This window comes from Neomonachus schauinslandi, chromosome 14 (genome assembly GCF_002201575.2).
Source record: "Neomonachus schauinslandi chromosome 14, ASM220157v2, whole genome shotgun sequence".
NCBI lineage: Eukaryota > Metazoa > Chordata > Mammalia > Carnivora > Phocidae > Neomonachus > Neomonachus schauinslandi.
In genome coordinates this window covers 70,660,343-70,677,168 of record NC_058416.1, presented here as the reverse complement: position 1 = coordinate 70,677,168, position 16,826 = coordinate 70,660,343, and the positions used below count along the sequence as shown (strand labels likewise).

The following is a 16,826-nucleotide window of genomic DNA, read 5'->3' as shown; positions in this document are numbered from 1 at the left end:
GCCTTGCTCCTCAGATATGACCCGGGCACCGGCAGTATCCCCTGGGAGCTTGGTAGAAATGCAGACCCTCAAGCCATACCCCAGACCTGCTGAGCCGGAAGCTGCATCTTCCAAGCTGTCCGGACGATTCCCAGTAAACAGAGTAGCCCCTTTCGTGCCCCAGTGGCACATCACCGTGCTCGTAGGAGGGCAGGTTTGGGGGCAGAAGTTGATGGCGGGGGTAGGTGGGAATCTAGACGTGCCCCGTGTAGCGTGACCTCTCAGGAGACACAGTGGACGCTGACAGGCAATCTGTCGAGAGGATCGCCCACTGCTCGCCAAGTGAGTGGCCATCACCAGCCCAACAGAGCAGTGGCTGCGTTTGGCCAGCACCCGGGCGCATTGTCTCATTTGCCCTCGGAACTTTCTTCAGGGTAAAGAGGAGGAACCCGAGGCATCGAGCAGGCCAGTAACTCAGGGTCTTGCAGAGTCCGACCAACTAATTGAAGGCGACCTCTGCTGGGACTGCCACTTGGGAGAAGCCTGGGTCCAGGCCGATGACCCTCAGGAGTCTGGAAAACCTGTGCCGCAGCAGTCTTGAGTGTCGAGTGCTCTCAGAAGCCTGTTCTGGTCCGATAGAGGATGAGCGCTGTGGCCGTCCCCGTGGCTCTAGGGGTGACTCCCAGTTAGTACGTCCCAGGCCCTAACCCGGACCACGTTCCGCCACACAGAATTCCATGAACAGGCTGGCTATCCAAGCTCTACAGAAGATGGAAACCAGGAAGTTCAACTCCAAGAGCAAGGGGCGCCGGGAGGGGAGTTGTGGGGCGCTGGACACGCTCAGCAGCAGCTCCACGTCCGACTGCGCCATCTGCCTGGAGAAGTACATCGACGGGGAGGTACGGACAGACGCAGGGCCCGTCCTGGCTGGGGAGGAGGTGGACAGGTCAGCGGAGGTGCCCACGACCTGGAAGGACGGGGCCCCAGGTCTCACGGGGGTGGCCGGGGACATCCTAACTGCTGCTCGCCCTGAGAAGTGGTGGCCTCAACACGGAGACACTCTATCCAGGGGGCCCACCTCTACCCATGTCATTTCAGAAGTTGATCAGGAGTATATGGTAGGCCAGAAAAGGTCTGGTGTTGAGAACATTGACACTTACTGACTTAACTTTAGAATCACTCTTCTCAAAACGGACGCTTGACTCGAAGCAAACCTCTCCTGCAAAGCCGCGTGGCACGCTGGGTGTTTTTACTTAGGAGACAGGGGATGTGATGGCCCCCTTTTTTCTTCTAGCTTTTTATCCTGAAAATGTCAGACCTTCAGGAAAGCTGCAGCAGTCATACAGTGAATGACGTGTCATTCGCCCGCACATCACCCTTTGCTAACATCGTGCCACGTTTGCGCAGTCTCCTCGCAGACAGAGGCGTGCATACACACACGTTTTGGGGAGTGGGGAGCAAACCACTCAAGAATCAGTTGCAGGCATTCGATGCCCCTTTAATGAAAGCGTTCCACTCCCGTGTAGACTATGGGGTGAAAATGAGTTTTTGCAGAGGCGTTTAAATTAAGAGAGTCTTGAATGGTCTTTAGGTGCAGACTGCCTGTATTCCAGTTCTGGCACAGGCAGGTTCTAGCTTTGTGATCTTGGGCAAGTGACTTCATTCTCTGTGCCTACGCTTGGGACGTGGGCCCAAGACTGACATGCGCTTCAGGTGATCACGAAGGTTACACAAGAAAATACAGGTAGAACTCTCCCACGGTCAGGAACAACGTTAGGTATTAGTCTGAGCATTACTGTATTGAGCTGGTCAGAGAATGGAAAAACAGAGTAACGCTAGCACACTTGGTCGGGGGAGGGAGGGTGCTTTGGCTCAGGAACTCCAGAGGTGGTTGTGCCTCAGAAAACTCCATCACCTCCTCTCTACATAGGCTGCTGTGTTATAAACGATGTTCCCTCAGGTGAGTATTCACGATCAAGCAAAGGAGAGGACGGGAGAGCTTTTTTTTCCAAGTCCCGGGCATCTTCCTTTCTACTCATCCCCAGTTGGAAGGCCTGGAGGGAGCCACCATCCCAGAGATACATAAGGTCTTGGGGGGTACCTAGCCTCGTCTGCGCACGCCCGGCGCTGCAGAAGCTCTCGGCTTTGGTCTTCCCTTGTGTGTGGCATGAATGTGAATGCCTTCCTCTGGCAACAAGAAAGGAGCCAGCTTCTGTGTGCTTCCTTCCTGGACGCCGAGGACTGTGGTTGGGGCTTCTCCCTAGAAGCCACACGTGGGTGCTGACTCAGGGAATTGTGTCCACCTGTAGCTAGAGACCGGGAGGCGGGTGAGGAGGAAGCCGCTGGTACTGGCATGAGGAACAGGGTTTCTCGGGCCATGCTGGCCTCCTCAGGAAGAAGCGGGTACGGGGCTGGAGGCAGGACTGCTCTCCGCCTGGGCCCCGCCTTCAGGCTGTGTGTCATCTCTCTCTTCCCAGGAGCTGCGGGTTATCCCCTGTACTCACCGCTTTCACAGGAAGTGCGTGGACCCCTGGCTGCTGCAGCACCACACCTGCCCCCACTGTCGCCACAACATCATAGGTAATTGTCCCCTGCATCCGTTGTTGCGGCAGAGTCGCTGTCCCTGCTGAGTGCCTAGCGGGTGTGTGGGACATGCTACAGACTGGTGAGCGAGCGTTGCCCTCCAGACCTGGAGGTGTGGGGGGCCCTGGGTTTGGGAGTTCACCCGGCCTCCAAACCCTCAGGAGAGCCTGGCCTGCAGAGTCGCCCCGAGGTCACATTCTGGCTTTCCCAAGAACCGGCGTCCTGACCGTGAGCAAGGCAGCCGGCCTCTGCAGGCCTGAGGCCCACAGTCACTTTGGCAGGAACGAGCGTGATGACGCTCCGGTGCCCAGCACCGCGGGCTCGTTCCCGCGCCCCAAGAGACGAGCGCCAGGTGGCGGGGCTGTGGTGTTGCTCGGCGTCCCGGTCCTACCGGATGAGGGGGCCGGGCCTCAGGCCGCACTCCAGAGAGCTGTTTTCCCGGGAGGGAAAGTGCCTTTCATCTTGGTGTCCTTGTTGCTGGCTGCAGGCTCCCTTGGCGTCTTTGTCAGGCCGAGCCCAGGGGAGGCGGGACATGGGTCCTTACAGGTGTGGCTGCCCCGCAGCCGGAGGGGTGGCTCAGCCTCTGCGGGGTGGCCAGGTCTGGTGACGGCCTAGCAAGGGCCCGAGTCCTGAGACGCGGCACGTGGGCCGTGACCGAGCCCGCCGCTTCGCTCTCTGCCCTCGGTTACCCCTCCGGCCCGCAGCACTAGCGGCCTCAGCCCCGCTCACTTTGTCCCCCCGCCTCTCCCCAGAGCAAAAGGGAAACCCGAGCGCCGTGTGCGTGGAGACCAGCAGCCTCGCGCGCAGCCGGCAGCAGAGGGTGATCTTGCCGGTGCACTACCCCGGCCGCGTGCACAGGACCAACGCCATCCCGGCCTACCCTACCCGCACGAGCATGGACTCCCACGGGAACCCCGTCACCCTGCTGACCGTGGACCGGCACGGGGAGCAGGGCCTCTACTCCCCGCAGACCCCCAGCTACATCCGTGGCTACCCGCCCCTCCACCTGGACCCCGCCCTGGCCCCTCACCGTTGCGGCCTGGAGCACCGGGCCTACTCCCCAGCCCACCCCTTCCGCAGGCCCAAGTTCAGCGGCCGCAGCTTCTCCAAGGCAGCTTGCTTCTCCCAGTACGAGACCATGTACCAGCACTACTACTTCCGGGGCCTCAGCTACCCGGAGCCCGAGGGCCAGGCCCCGGCCAGCCTCGCTCCCAGGGGCCCGGCGCGTGCCTTTCCCCCAGGCGGCGGCGGGGGCGGCGGCAGCGGGGGTGGCGGCGGCGGGGGCGGCCTGCTCTTCCCCACCGTGGTGCACGTGGCCCCGCCGTCCCGCCTGGAGAGCGGCAGCACGTCGAGCTTCAGCTGCTACCACGGCCACCGCTCGGCGTGCAGCGGCTACCTGGCCGACTGCCCGGGCAGCGACAGCAGCAGCAGCTCCGGCCAGTGCCACTGCTCCTCCAGCGACTCCGTGCTGGACTGCACCGAGGTCAGCAACCAGGGCGTGTACGGGAGCTGCTCCACCTTCCGCAGCTCCCTCAGCAGCGACTACGACCCCTTCATCTACCGCAGCCGGAGCCCCTGTCGCGCCAGCGAGGTGGGGGGCGCGGGTGGCTCGGCCCGGGGGCCGCCCGAGGAGCTCCCGGCGGCCCACAGTCAAGGTGCTGGGCGGGGAGAGCCCTGGCCCGCGCCTGCCTCGCCCTCGGGGGACCAGCTGTCCACCTGCAGCCTGGACATGAACTACAGCAGCAGCTCCTCCCTGGAGCACAGGGGTCCCGCTAGCTCTACCTCAGAAGTGGGGCTCGAGGCTTCTCCCGGGGCTGCCCCAGACCTCAGGAGGACCTGGAAGGGGGCCCGCGAGGGGCTGTCGTGTGCCTGCTGCTGCGAGCCCCAGCCCTCCACACTGGAGCCCAGCGTCGCAGTGGCGGGGGGCAGCACGTCGTTCCTGGGCCCCACGGGCAGGGAGGCGCAGCCGGGGAGCGCCCAGGGCCTGCACGGCCTTCACCCAGACCGTTTGCCCAGGACAGAAGGGGTGAAGCGCGAGGGCCTGCCCTGCTGCTTCTATGAAGAGAAGCAGGTGGCCCGTGCCAGCGGAGGGGGCAGTGGCTGCTACGCCGAGGACTGCTCGGTGAGCGTGCAGTACACGCTCGCCCAGGAGCCCCCGCCCGGCTGCCCCCCGGGGGCCCGGGACCTGAGCCGGCGCATCCCCATTATTCCGGAGGATGTGGACTGTGACTTGGGCCTGCCCTCGGACTGCCAAGGGACCCATGGCCTCGGGCCCTGGGGTGGGACACTGGGCCCGGATGCCCTGCGGCCCCACCGAGGCCTAGGAGCGAGCCAGGAAGAAAAGCCGGTTCTTTGCTGCCAGGCCAGGGCTCCGCTCCCGCCCGGCTGCCCTCCGGAGGGTGCAGAGGCCGCCGGGGCCAGCTTTCCCGGGGCCCCCCAGGACACTCAGGAGTCCAGCGCCCCCGCCACTGAGGCTGCAGGTGAGCAGGAGAGCACAGTAGGCCAGAGTCGGGGTCCTCCTCTTTCTGCAGGTGGTTTTCTCAGTGACTTCCTCTGTGCCCCTGACTTTAAAAATGCCATCTGCACCTAATGACTTCCAAAGCGTTAGTCCCCACCCCGGCCCTGCTCTGCGTTCCACTGCAGCGCTCTCAGATTCCTCCTTCTGCGTGCCGTCCCCCCCACCTTCCTCCAGGCTCCCCACCCAGGTGCTCGGGCTCAAACCCGGCACTCTCCCGGAGCCCGCCGCGCCCTCCATACTCCAGTCTCCTGGGCTTCTCATCCTGCCTGTGAGGACCACGTGGGCTTGTTTTTTGCCCCTCGTCCAGAAAATCGAATCCCCAGAAAAGTGAAACTTAGCAAAGGACGTGCAGAATCCAAGTCCAGAATTTTCATTCCATTCAGCAAACCTCATCAAGTTGCTATAAAGTTTCCAAACGTTTTGTGTCAGTAATAAACACTCCAGCACCTTTGACACATTCCACTTCCAGAGTATATCCCTAATTTATCTCCCCTGCATCCCCACCTGCTGTCTCCTCAGGCAGGCCCGTTTCCTCTCTCCGCGGCCAAGGCCGTGGCCTTCTGGTCTGCACAGGAGCCACGAGGGGCTTTTTTGAAATCTATGTCTTTACACTGGAAAACCCTTCAGTGACTTGCCACTATCTCTAAATTTTAAAAATATAAACCCCTCACCCCATTCTGTATGATCGGCCCCCTGCCTTCCCCTCGGACCACCTCCTACTTCACTCACTTCCTTGCCACTTGAGCCTTCTGTGGCCTCTGCCCTGTTCCCCCAACAAGCCAAGTTCTTCCCAGCTTCCAGACTTCTCTGCCGCTTCTCCGGCTCTCCGCTGAAATCCCGCCCTCCAGCCCTGCCCCAGGTCACTATCACAGCCTCTCTTCCCTTCCCAGGCTATGGCAGGCTGAGGCTACTTGGTTCTGAGGTCTGTGGGCTCTGGGAAGGGATCTTCTTCTCTGTTCTTCCCAGTGTCTACAGCAGTACCTGATGCTCATCTTCAGATGTTGTGTTTTCCTGCTACCTAAGGGCTTCCAGAAGTCTCTGTGCCTCCAGATGAGGGAGGCTGCCTGGCTGGGAGGCACTCATGCCCCCAGCACAGCATGAGGATCTCTCAGCAAAGGAGCTTTGCTTCAGCCCTTTGCCCTATACATGGTCCGTCTGGTGGTGTGAGCTGTCACTCCCTGAGAGCCTGTAACACCGGGGATGGGCACCCAAGTCCCCTGCCTGGACCCTGTGTGTTGTGCCAGTTCTGTCCCCTTGATGATTTGTCTCTCTCTCTAGGACAGAGATCTCCCCCAGCAGACGGCGGCACGGGAGCCTGAGCTCAGAAGGAATCTTCCGTGGAAATGGGGACTGTATGGAGACTCCCAAGCTCTGACTTCCTTCAGAAAAAAAAAAAAAAAGATTTTTTTTTTTTTTTTTTTTTAGCTTTGACAAACACACAAAAGTGGTAATAAAGCGAGCCCTCCTTCTCAACCCAAAATGTGAGCCGCCTGTGGCAAACTGCCCCCACCCCTCCATTAACAAACCAACAGACAAAATTCTCTGAGTCTTTTGCCTCTTTTGATAACATGGTATATTCTGTTTTGTAAAGTGTGTGTGCTTGGGGTTCTGAGGTGTGTGGGATTGAGTTCTGTGCTTTGTTTTTTAAGATATTATATGTAAATGTAAAAAGTTATTTAAATATATATTTTAAAGAACCCTAGCCGCCAACTTTTGCTGAAAAAAAAAAAAAAAGAAATCACTGCTGCATTAATTGAACCACATCATGTGTAGATACTGTTGTCTCCCTGGAGGGAGCTCAGGCCTTTGAAAAGCTCAGGGCTACACCTGCCTTAGAAAATGAACCAGAAACTTGAAGTAAAGCTAGTTGATATGGGTACAAACTCTGAGGAACAATGCAATGCTGCCTCTTTCTTTCTTGTGGCAAATCCCAACGTACAAAGTTTCGGGTCTTCTCAGAAGCCGTACCTCTCCAGCCCACCCGTGTGGGCAGCTGACGGGAACAGCTAGGGATAGGGCGGAAGGTCTGCAGCTCTGAGGAGCTGGGACAAGCCATCGCTACGCAAGCCCCAGGGTGACAGGGACGATTCAGCCCAGTGTTCCTCAGTCTGTTCCTTCGGGTCATCGTCTTGGGTAAAAGGACAGAGTTCACAATCCTGAAGTCGGGCTTCCTACCACTGGCTGCAGAAATGGTTTGAAGGGGTGTGTGGGGACAGACACCCAGGAGGAATGTAGTTTTGCGGCCTTAGTGTCTGGGGGGTGGAAAGTGCTCTCAGTAACCCAGAGAAGGGACAGAGGGCGCTAGAGCGCGCCTGTGCCCATGGGTCCGTGTGGGCGCAGCTGGTGTCCTTGGGCTGCCTTCCTGGGGACCCCACAGGGTCAGCACCGAGCTCCGTCTGAATGATACATTTCCCATCCCATTTCCCTCTGGAAGCACCGCTTCAGGGTTATTCAGCCCTCTGCCTCATGGCTGAAGTTGCTCATCTCGCCTGCAAATGTCTACTATCCTTTCTACCTAATGCACTATTACGTATTGATTCTCCATGAGACAGAGAAAGAGACTATCAGATAGTTTAGCCCCAAAGGGTAGGCTTTTGTATATTTTTCCAGCCTTTTGCTGTTCTTGTTTCCGAGAGGGAGGGAGAGTTTTAAAACCCAAACCATTTTTTAAAAAGATGTTTCCATTGTAAAAGGGAGAATCTATTTAAAGCTATTTCAGATCAGGGATTGTCATCCTTTTTGTCCAATGTACTTGTTCTTAAGAAAGTTTTGTTTTTGTTTTTGTTTTTTTAAGAAGAAAATAAACCCATTAGCCCTTGTGTTGACTAACTCCTCTGGTCACTTTTACTCATCTTACTCGTTTATTGTCATCTGAAATGCTCATTTGCAGAACAGGAACCTCCCCACCTTGTGTCCCCCCCCCCCCCCCCCCCCCGTATAGTGGGGAAATATAGACCACCCAGGGTTGCCATCAAAGACAGTGATGACCCCTCTCCAGTCAGGCCAGGGTCCACACGAGAATATTTTTGACTGAGAATCGCACTGTATCCCAATCCTTTTTGCTTTTTTTTTTTTTTTTTAACCCAGTCTATGCTGAGGAAATTTACCTACTTCTAGCCAGGCTTTGAAAGAAATTCCAGCATCAAATGATCGAGCCATTTGCCATTTAGGAACTCAGTGCGGTGAGATTTGTCCTCCAGCCTCTGAGGTACAGTCCCTGGGGGCTGCTCCCCCCGGGTCTATGCCCAGCACACCTGTTGGCGAGGGTGTGAGAAGCGTCTAAGCTGTCGACATGTGATCCGGGCCGCCTTTATTTCTCGGGCCAGGAGTAGCAGCTGCTGAGGACAACAGCTTGCATTACGTGGTTTTAGGGAAGGGGTGCGGGGAGGGGGGGGTGGCTTCTAACATAAACTGCAAAAAAGCAGTTTATGTTGAGATTTTTGTTGTTGTTCGTGGTTTTGTGTGTTTTTTGTTTTGTTTTGCTTTGTTTTTAATGCCTTTGAGTGCGTATTCTCTCTCCTTTGCCTGAAACCATACCCCCAAAGTGGCTTTCTTTAGCCTGGTCTGGGAAACTACTCCTCAACGGCCTTAAGCAATAAATAGATGAGTAGATAATGTGGCTTCCACGGGGCTTATTAAAGTAAATGTGTCCAATTTTCATTTGAAAGAGCAATAATTACAGATGGCAAAAGAAACACATTTTTGTAGTTTACAGGGCAGTAGAAGCAGAAAAATGAAAATGTTAAAACTTTAAATATCAGCCATTGTCTTAAATTTCTGTTGGCCCACCAGACAGGGAGGTCACCAGAATATAGTAACCAGCTATATTCTTGCCTCGCCGTTCAAATCAAAAGAAATGTCTTCTTTGAAGCTGTAAGACTCCGGTAATGAGGACCAGTATCTTTGTCGGGGGCCTGTCAGTGGTCTGTTGGGGTCTTATAGCCTTGGAAACTGGGAGCATCACATTTTCCATTGAGAATCACCACCCCACCCCACCCCCCAAGCCGGAGTGTGACTGTTAGGCCCGGTCCCATGGCCCAGCCCTGGGTATGGGATAGCCATGTAAACTGAAGAGTACTGGAACCAGTTAAAAAATGGGGGTTTGGGAGTTCTGATCAACAAGGTACCTCTTTATGCTGGCTCTGACTCTCAATCTCTCCCACCTCTCTTGAAACCCAAGCCATTTTATAAAGCCCGATCTGCTGTCCCACCACTCAGACCCCCCCCTTATGTGCTGCTAGTTTCTACTCAAAGCTCATGCAGGACTAATGCTTTTAAAATGAGGTCTAAAAAATAATTACTAATCAGAGTATTATTTTTTAAACAGACCTGCTTTTTTCTATTCTTTATATAAACTATTGTGTTGGTCTAACAAGACGCTATTTTGAAATGTTTTTTTTTTTTTTAATTTCTCCCATAGCACTTAAAAGATATTTTGTAAAGACTTTGCTGTAAAGATTTTGTAATAAAATGGTCTAAGGGCTCCTTCTCCAACATTACCATTTTTTTAAATGTTTTAAAGGCTAGAAAACAACTTATGTATATTCTGTATGTGTATAGCAGCACATTTCATTTATGGAAATATGTTCTCAGAATATTTATTTACTAATATATTTATCTTAAGCCATGTCTTATGTTGAGAGTGTGACATTGTTGGAATAATCATTGAAAATGACTAACATGAGGCCCTGTAAATACATGATAATTGCACACAGATTTTACATATTTGCCGACCAAAAATGATTTCAAACAAGTTGTAGTCTTCTATGGTTTTGTAACAAATTGTACAAATGACTGTAAAAAAAAAAAATACAATTTTATCAAGTATGTGTTACATGTTGTCATTGCTCTGTTTGGTAAAGGTCTACAGATCCCACCAAGGAGAGGTTTGCACGATGCAGTGCCTTGTTCGCGTAAGCGTCTGGAGGATGTCCTCCCCTGGTAAAGTAGAGTTCGTGTTGTTGGGGCCTGGGGTGCTATCCTGAGAGAGCGTCTGATACAGAGAACGGGTGGGATTATGTCCTTGAGACGGTAGTGGCTTTTCTGCTCAGCCCTATGTGGAGGCTGTGAGGGAAAAAATAGTCCGCTTTTTTAAAAATGAGGAACATGGGCCGTTGACTTGGTCTGCCTGGCTTTTTCCTGCCTTGGAAGACCGAGAGGCCCTCAAACCCCTATTAAGGAAGGGGGCTCGTAGGGAAAAGACCCCCAAGCATTTAGCCCTCGACATGACCTAATCATGAGAGTGGAGAAGGGCCACCAGTATGAAATGAATCTCATACCCATTTGTCTTACTTCCCAGGGAGGCAGTTACTAATTTGTAAAGCACTCCGAGATTATGTGGAAGGTGCAAAGTGGTGTTTATTTTTCAGACATCTAGCAGAGAATATCCTAACCCCGTGAGCTCCCGTTCCTATTTCTCACTCTTTAATTTGGGCCATTTCTTGGGCACAGGCTCCTCGTGGACCCCCAGCTGCTTCCGGCCAGGCAGTGGGTCCTGGGCCCCTTGAGGAGTGGCAGCCCGGCTGTACAGAGCCTCCCAGAGCTTTTGTTTGATGGCCTTGCCCAGCTCCAAGCTGTACCTCTTGGGGGACCCGGAAGGATTCCACAGCATTGGCTCAACCACCGAGTGGTACAGAGCCCTGTAACCCTCTGCGGGGAGGCCGTGGATGGTTAGCTTGTCCTCCGACAAGTGCTGTCTCTTTCTGGTTTCGGGAAGCAACGCTTGGCCCTTCCAGGCCGCTGTCCCAGTGTCCCCGGGTCGGGCTTGGGTGGCAGCCACATGTTCAGCATATCTGCTCTCAAGATCTTGGCGGACGGTTACTTTTTTCTCCTTTGAACTTTCTTTACTCTAGCCAGGAAGAAAGCAGAGAAGTCAAAGCTAAAACTTGAGAAGGGAGCTCCGAATAATTATCTGGCATTTATGTCCCAGTGTCTTGGTTCCAGCCACCACCGCCATTTGTCTAGCGTGTTCTAGTTCCCTGAATTCCTTCATATATTCCCCATAACCCTGTAAGGTCAGCAGGAGACCGTTTTTTTTGTTTTGGGTTTTTTTTTTTAAGATTTATTTATTTATTTATTTATTTGAGAGAGCGAGAATGAGAGAGAGAGCGCACATGCGGGGGGAGGGTCAGAGGGAGAAGCAGGCTCCCCGCCGAGCAGGGAGCCCGACGCGGGACTCGATCCCGGGACCCCGGGATCATGACCTGAGCCGAAGGCAGTCGCTTAACCAACTGAGCCACCCAGGTGCCCCAGCAGGAGACCGTTTTAAAGGCAAGGGAACTGGATTTGTTTGGCCCAAGTCGGCACAGTGAGAAGGTTCTTAACCACAGTGTCCTCTACTGAATGCCACGAAGGATCTTAGGCATTTCCTCTGCGCCAGGTTCTGTTCAAAAACCTTGTGCATTGTATTAACTCAACCCTCATGAAACCCCCATAGGGTTTCATTTTGTAGATGACAGAGCGAAGAGGCTAAGCCCACGGGTGTCCTCAATTACAGTGAGAGCCGGGACTTGGAGTGGGACAGCCTAGCTCCAGGGGGCACTCTGAGCTCTGCTGGCCCCGTGGAGTGCTGGACCTCTCCGGACGTCAGGTTCCCCAGGTGGAAGTTCAATGGCAAGATCTGAGGCTCACCTCCGGTGTTTGGGTGTGTGTGCCTAAGGGCACCGCCCATCTCCGGGCCTTTCCCACCCTTATTTTCCCTTCACGTCAAGTGTTTATGAAAGCCACTCCCTCCTCCTGGAGAACTAGGCAGAGGGTAAACGGCATGAGCCCAGATCGGGTACTCTCTCCATTACATCATGCCGCTGCCCCCAGCCCCACCTCCACAATCCTGTCTTTAACTTTATGGTTTCCTTCCCCCTGTATAAATCTCTTAAGCATTAAGTGTTCCCGCACTTACATTGCCCTGTCCCCACTCCATCAGGTTTTCTCCACCCCCGGTACCTTGATGCCTCCTGCCGGCTTCCTGAGCCTCGGTGAGCCGGGGCGCTGCCCCACTGGCCGTCTGCCCTTGGAACCAATGGAGTTTCTTATCCTGCCCCGCGGCGTGGCTCTTATTGCCAAATTGTCCTTGGACTTTAATCTCTTCGAGGGCTTTGCTTCTCCAAACCTGCTTGGTCCTGGGCAACATTTATCCTCCAGTTGTCGCCTGAGCACCAGCTTAATCAGGGAGAACGAACTGGCGACTAAGGGATCCTTTACAACTTCCCAAGAAGAGGTGGTCCTGGGTGCTGGGGTATTGATGTTCTGCTTTGCACACATCCTGGCCGTCCAGATGTTGGTGAGGGTCTGTGAGTCCACATAGCAGTCCTGAAGCCTGGTGTTCAGCAAGATAGACTGACGGAGCCCATAGGTGGGGATGCTGGGGTCTCGTCTCACATAGATGGGATGCTAGAATTACAAAGGGAGAAAAAGGAATAAAAAAAAGAGATCAGTTCTCAAGCAGAGACTAGAAGGCCTAATACAAACAATGTTTTACACATCATTCCTTCTATGCAGCTCTCAGAAATCTATCCATCTGCTCTCCTGCTCACCAGAGCATCTTGTACCAAGTAAGGAAACAAGGTCACGATGATATTCAGGCTCTCAAAGAACATAGCAATGCTTGGGCTGGAAGCAGAGGTTTGGGGAGCATTTACAAGGAATCAAAGACAATTCCTGTCTGCTGCAAGGCTTAGGGACCCGTGGCAGGAAAGGAATGGGGATGGGATCACTTGTGATTCCTACTGGAGCTGTAGTCACCCTTCGACCAGGCTGCAAGACAGAAATGACACCACGTAAAGTTCTGCCAAACCCTGAACACACTTTCTAACCAGACCACCATGAGCCAAGAAAGGCTGCTCAACAGGGAAATACTGGGGCCCGTAAAGGCAAAAGCTCAACGTAAGTGATGCAGACCTCCGTTTCCTGGGACCAGCCAAGAACAAGAGAACAATTTGGTTAGAATTAGAATCACACACTTAAAGAGACCTGGCCTTCTAAGAAATGTCATCTATAAAAAAAATAAAATCACCTTACCATTATTTCGGTTGCCTTAAATTTTATTTTAGCTAGCTTAGTAGGGGGAAGAAATATGTATTTTCTTTTCCCTTTTTCTCTTTTGCTTTTTTTGATTGTTGCTGTTGTTTTGCTTTGGTTTGTTTTAATATTTCTAGTCACCTGTCTTTCTCTGCCTCAGTCATGTATGAGCAAATTGCAGTTTGTTTAGATTTTTGGCTCACACACAGGCAGTTTTGAACCATGATCTCTAGTATTTGTGATGTCACTTTGGTTTGTGATGTGGGGGTGGGTGGGTGTTACATCATCAGATTTTATAGTTAAATTAGGCTGGAAGAAGTTCTATTTTGTTGTGCTTGCAGCCTCAGGAGCTGGCGAAGCGCTCATTTCCCTCCAGAAGGGCTTGGGTGAATTAGGAAGGTCCTAACGTTCTTAAGAAGCGTTGCTTTGCACGCAACGGGAGTCAAAGATGCAGACTGTAGTTGTGGATGCAGGTGGTGAGATAGATCCTTACATGTGCAAAAGTGGCCTTCTCCGTCCGTGCACATAAAGAAGGTACTGTTACATTCTCAGAATAGCTGCCAAGGTTAGGGACCAGAAATGAAAGAACACGTTCCTGCCGCCCTGGGCACCTCTCCCTACATGTCTCTCCCTGGGAGACTACATGGTTTCTGGAATGCGGTTTTATTTTACATCCCATGGCAAATTCAGTAATTAGAGCTGTTAGCAGTGTCAAGGGCTTGAAACAGGAACAAAGATGCTTCTTCCTGGTAACTCTTGGGCAATGCCTCGCTCCTTATCAGGTGCTTGTCCTGTTGGTGGTTTTGAGTTTTTATACACAAAATGCCAAAGGAGGCTCCCTCCTGAGGGGGAGAAGGGGGAAGTGATGGAAAAACAGAGTATGAGGCTGGCAGGAGCTCCTGGAATCGTATGTGTTGCCTGTTTGATTTTTCTGAGTGTTGTCCCAGGAGTGAATCAAAGTCTGCAGGCAGACCGCACCGCAGGCCGCGGTGGAACCACCCCCAGGCCAAAGGCATCTGGACCCACAGACGCTTGGGAAGACAATGGGACCCATTCAGTGGGGAGCCCTGGCCTCACCTCCCGAGAGGTGGGTCAGTTTTAGAGCAGGGTGCTGAAAAAGGGTTTGTCTCTGGGAAGGCCTTGCGCATGTCTGGAGATTGGGCAGGCAAGCATCCTTTCAAAGCTGGTGAATCCTGGAGGGGTGGCACCAGGCTCTTGGGCCACTGTCTGCCTTTGCCCTGTGTGGGCAGGGACAGAAGGGAACTCCCAGGCAAGAAAGGAATTCTGGGAGTAGCTCTTCTGTTTCTCCTCTCAAGGCTGGCCTTCCCACACCTCCTCTTTCCAGATACTCATGTGTTGTATTTACTTTCCTAGGCCTTTACTCAATGCCTGGCCAGGTGACACCACTCAGACTCTGAGGAACGTGCTGAATCTCCCTCTTCCGGCACAGAGCTGTTCACACTCTTAACTTCAGTCAAAATCTGCCTCCTCCTTGGGGCGCCTGGGTGGCTCAGTTGGTTAAGCGACTGCCTTCGGCTCAGGTCATGACCCTGGAGTCCCGGGATCGAGTCCCGCATCGGGCTCCCTGCTCGGCGGGGAGCCTGCTTCTGCCTCTGACCCTCCCCCCCCCATGTGCTCTCTCTCTCATTCTCTCTGTCTCAAATAAATAAATAAAATCTTAAAAAAAAAAAAAATCTGCCTCCTCCCCCTGCAGTGTAACTCACTCCCAGTAGGTAACCCCCATGCTCCTTAGAACTAACCCAGGGTAACGTGGCTTGTGCTATTATCCCTCCTACATCAGTAAAATCTGAATTTATCAAAAGCTTGCCATAAGCCAGGCACTGTTCCAGGCACTTCCCAAGCATCATCTCATGAAATGCCAGCAACAGTCTTATGAGTTTGGGCACTGTCACCAGCCCTACTTTACAGATGAAGAAACTGAGGCACAAGCTGCTCGAGAACCATGCCCCAGATCCCAAAGCCTAGTAACCAACAAAGGCTGGTCTCAACCAAGGTCTACACCACCCTTGCTCTTCACCACTCAGAGCTATCACTGTGATGCTTTGCCTCTCATCTGGTCAGCCCATCCACATACCACCCCTGGGCCCAGTTCTAGTCCTATCCTTGACATGAGATCTTCTCTGGGCTCATGAGGTGGTCTGCCCGAGTTGACATCCCAGATCCATCTCTCGATGGGCAAGTGAATTCACATCTCTGAACCTTACTCTCCTCATCTGTGAAATGGGGATAGTAACAGTGCGAACCCCAAGATCACTGTGAGGATGAAATGGGACAAAGCATGGGAGGCCCTCGGTATGGCTCCTGGCACACAGGAAGCCTCAATAAATAATTTTCTTATTAATATTATTACTGTGGCCCATTCGCTCAGCTGACCCTTTCTTGAGCCCCTGTTGCCCGCGGTATGAGTGACATAACTCAACATTTGATATGAACCTCATCTCGGGTCCTTCATGAGGCCAAGCAATGAGCCTCTTGAAGTGGGGAATGAGTCTGATCTGACTTGGGTAGCATGACATTTCTCTTCCCAGGATCCACCTTCACTAAACATTTGTCAGATACCTCAACCTCACAGAAGTGCTATATTTACAGGAGCTACATTTCCCCCTGGTTGTGGGAGTTGCCCGGAATATCTCGTGCTTCCTGAGATGGCAAGGAAAGAGGGTACCTGAGGATATACTAAGGAAAGTGACTGGTCTTTAACAGAGATTGTTCAGAATTATAAAGTCAAGATGGAAAGACTCTATTTGGTCCAGGGTCCCGAGACTATGGCAAGAGTTTCCACCATTGGTGCCAACACTTGGTCCAGAGAACCTGGGGTTGAGGCAGCAGGGCTTCGGTGTAGTTGAAAGGACTATTCCTCAGTTTGATTCTCCAATGAACCTTTTTATTCCGCTGAGCTCAGTCTAAATAGCCTTTATTTTCCACCGATCATTTGGAGCTGTACTTCCTGACATATCTAAACCACCACTTCTATTTGGAAACATATCTGCCCTTCTTTGATGCCTGGCCAAGCTTTCCTCACCATATTTTTAGCTCCTATAATCTTTCTTCTTCTTTCTTTCCTTGACTACTACCTTTCTTCTCTTTGATTCCTCTTTGCTCCCATGCTCCTTCTGGAAGGTCCGTTGATAACGAGGAAATCGAGCCAATTCATAATTATTCTCGTCTTCCCCCTTCATGCCCCATCCCCAAATTCTAGTGGAATTTAGTTGTTTCTAATTTCCTTGGAAGATGTTTTTATTTTAATACCCAAGCAGTAAACTTCCACACCCATGTGGGAACGTATCTGAGGTTTGTGATGTAGAAGGTTTAGGAAAGAAGAGAAAAACTTTGGATGAGAGAATTTGAGAAGATTCCTGAACCATGATGCAAACTCAGAGGACCAGTGATTTAAACCACATGTGCTGAACGCGCACCTATCATGGGCCAAGTATGTGAAATAAGGGTGCCCTGCTCACCCTGGCACCCCTTCCCACCGGACTCAGTTCTCTGACGGGGCCACTTGGATACCTCTGATCAATTACGTTCAAAACGAAATTCCTTCGTTTCCCTTATCCCCATCAGAACAAGCAAACCACTACTTCTCTTGAGTTTCTCATCACTAGCTTTCTGACTCAGAAATCTGAGACAGGATCGGTAACAGTACAGTGCTGAGCCGAGCCAGAGGCTAAAGATTCTTGATATTTCGTGCAGCATGAATTTCGGGAGG

General features: G+C 52.6%; 2 protein-coding genes across 2 annotated transcripts in view; one reads left to right on the top strand and one right to left on the bottom strand.

Annotated features, from left to right (window-relative positions):
• The window catches only part of ZNRF3 (zinc and ring finger 3), a 57,323-nt gene extending 50,660 nt beyond the window's left edge, over positions 1–6,663 (top strand). Inside the window, exons 5-8 of the mRNA XM_021703513.2 lie at positions 711–878; positions 2,457–2,559; positions 3,315–5,042; positions 6,359–6,663. Of these exons, the coding sequence (XP_021559188.1) occupies positions 711–878; positions 2,457–2,559; positions 3,315–5,042; positions 6,359–6,399 (2,040 nt within the window). The 3' untranslated portion in view covers positions 6,400–6,663. The remainder of the gene's footprint in view (positions 1–710; positions 879–2,456; positions 2,560–3,314; positions 5,043–6,358) is intronic.
• A 3,827-nt stretch (positions 6,664–10,490) lies between these two features.
• On the bottom strand, positions 10,491–12,675 carry C14H22orf31 (chromosome 14 C22orf31 homolog). Its single transcript, XM_021703479.1, has 3 exons — positions 12,613–12,675; positions 12,023–12,469; positions 10,491–10,928 (listed from the first exon to the last, which is right to left on the bottom strand). Exons 1-3 carry the CDS (start codon positions 12,673–12,675, stop codon positions 10,491–10,493), a joined length of 948 nt encoding a protein of 315 aa, XP_021559154.1.
• Positions 12,676–16,826: the final 4,151 nt, after the last annotated feature.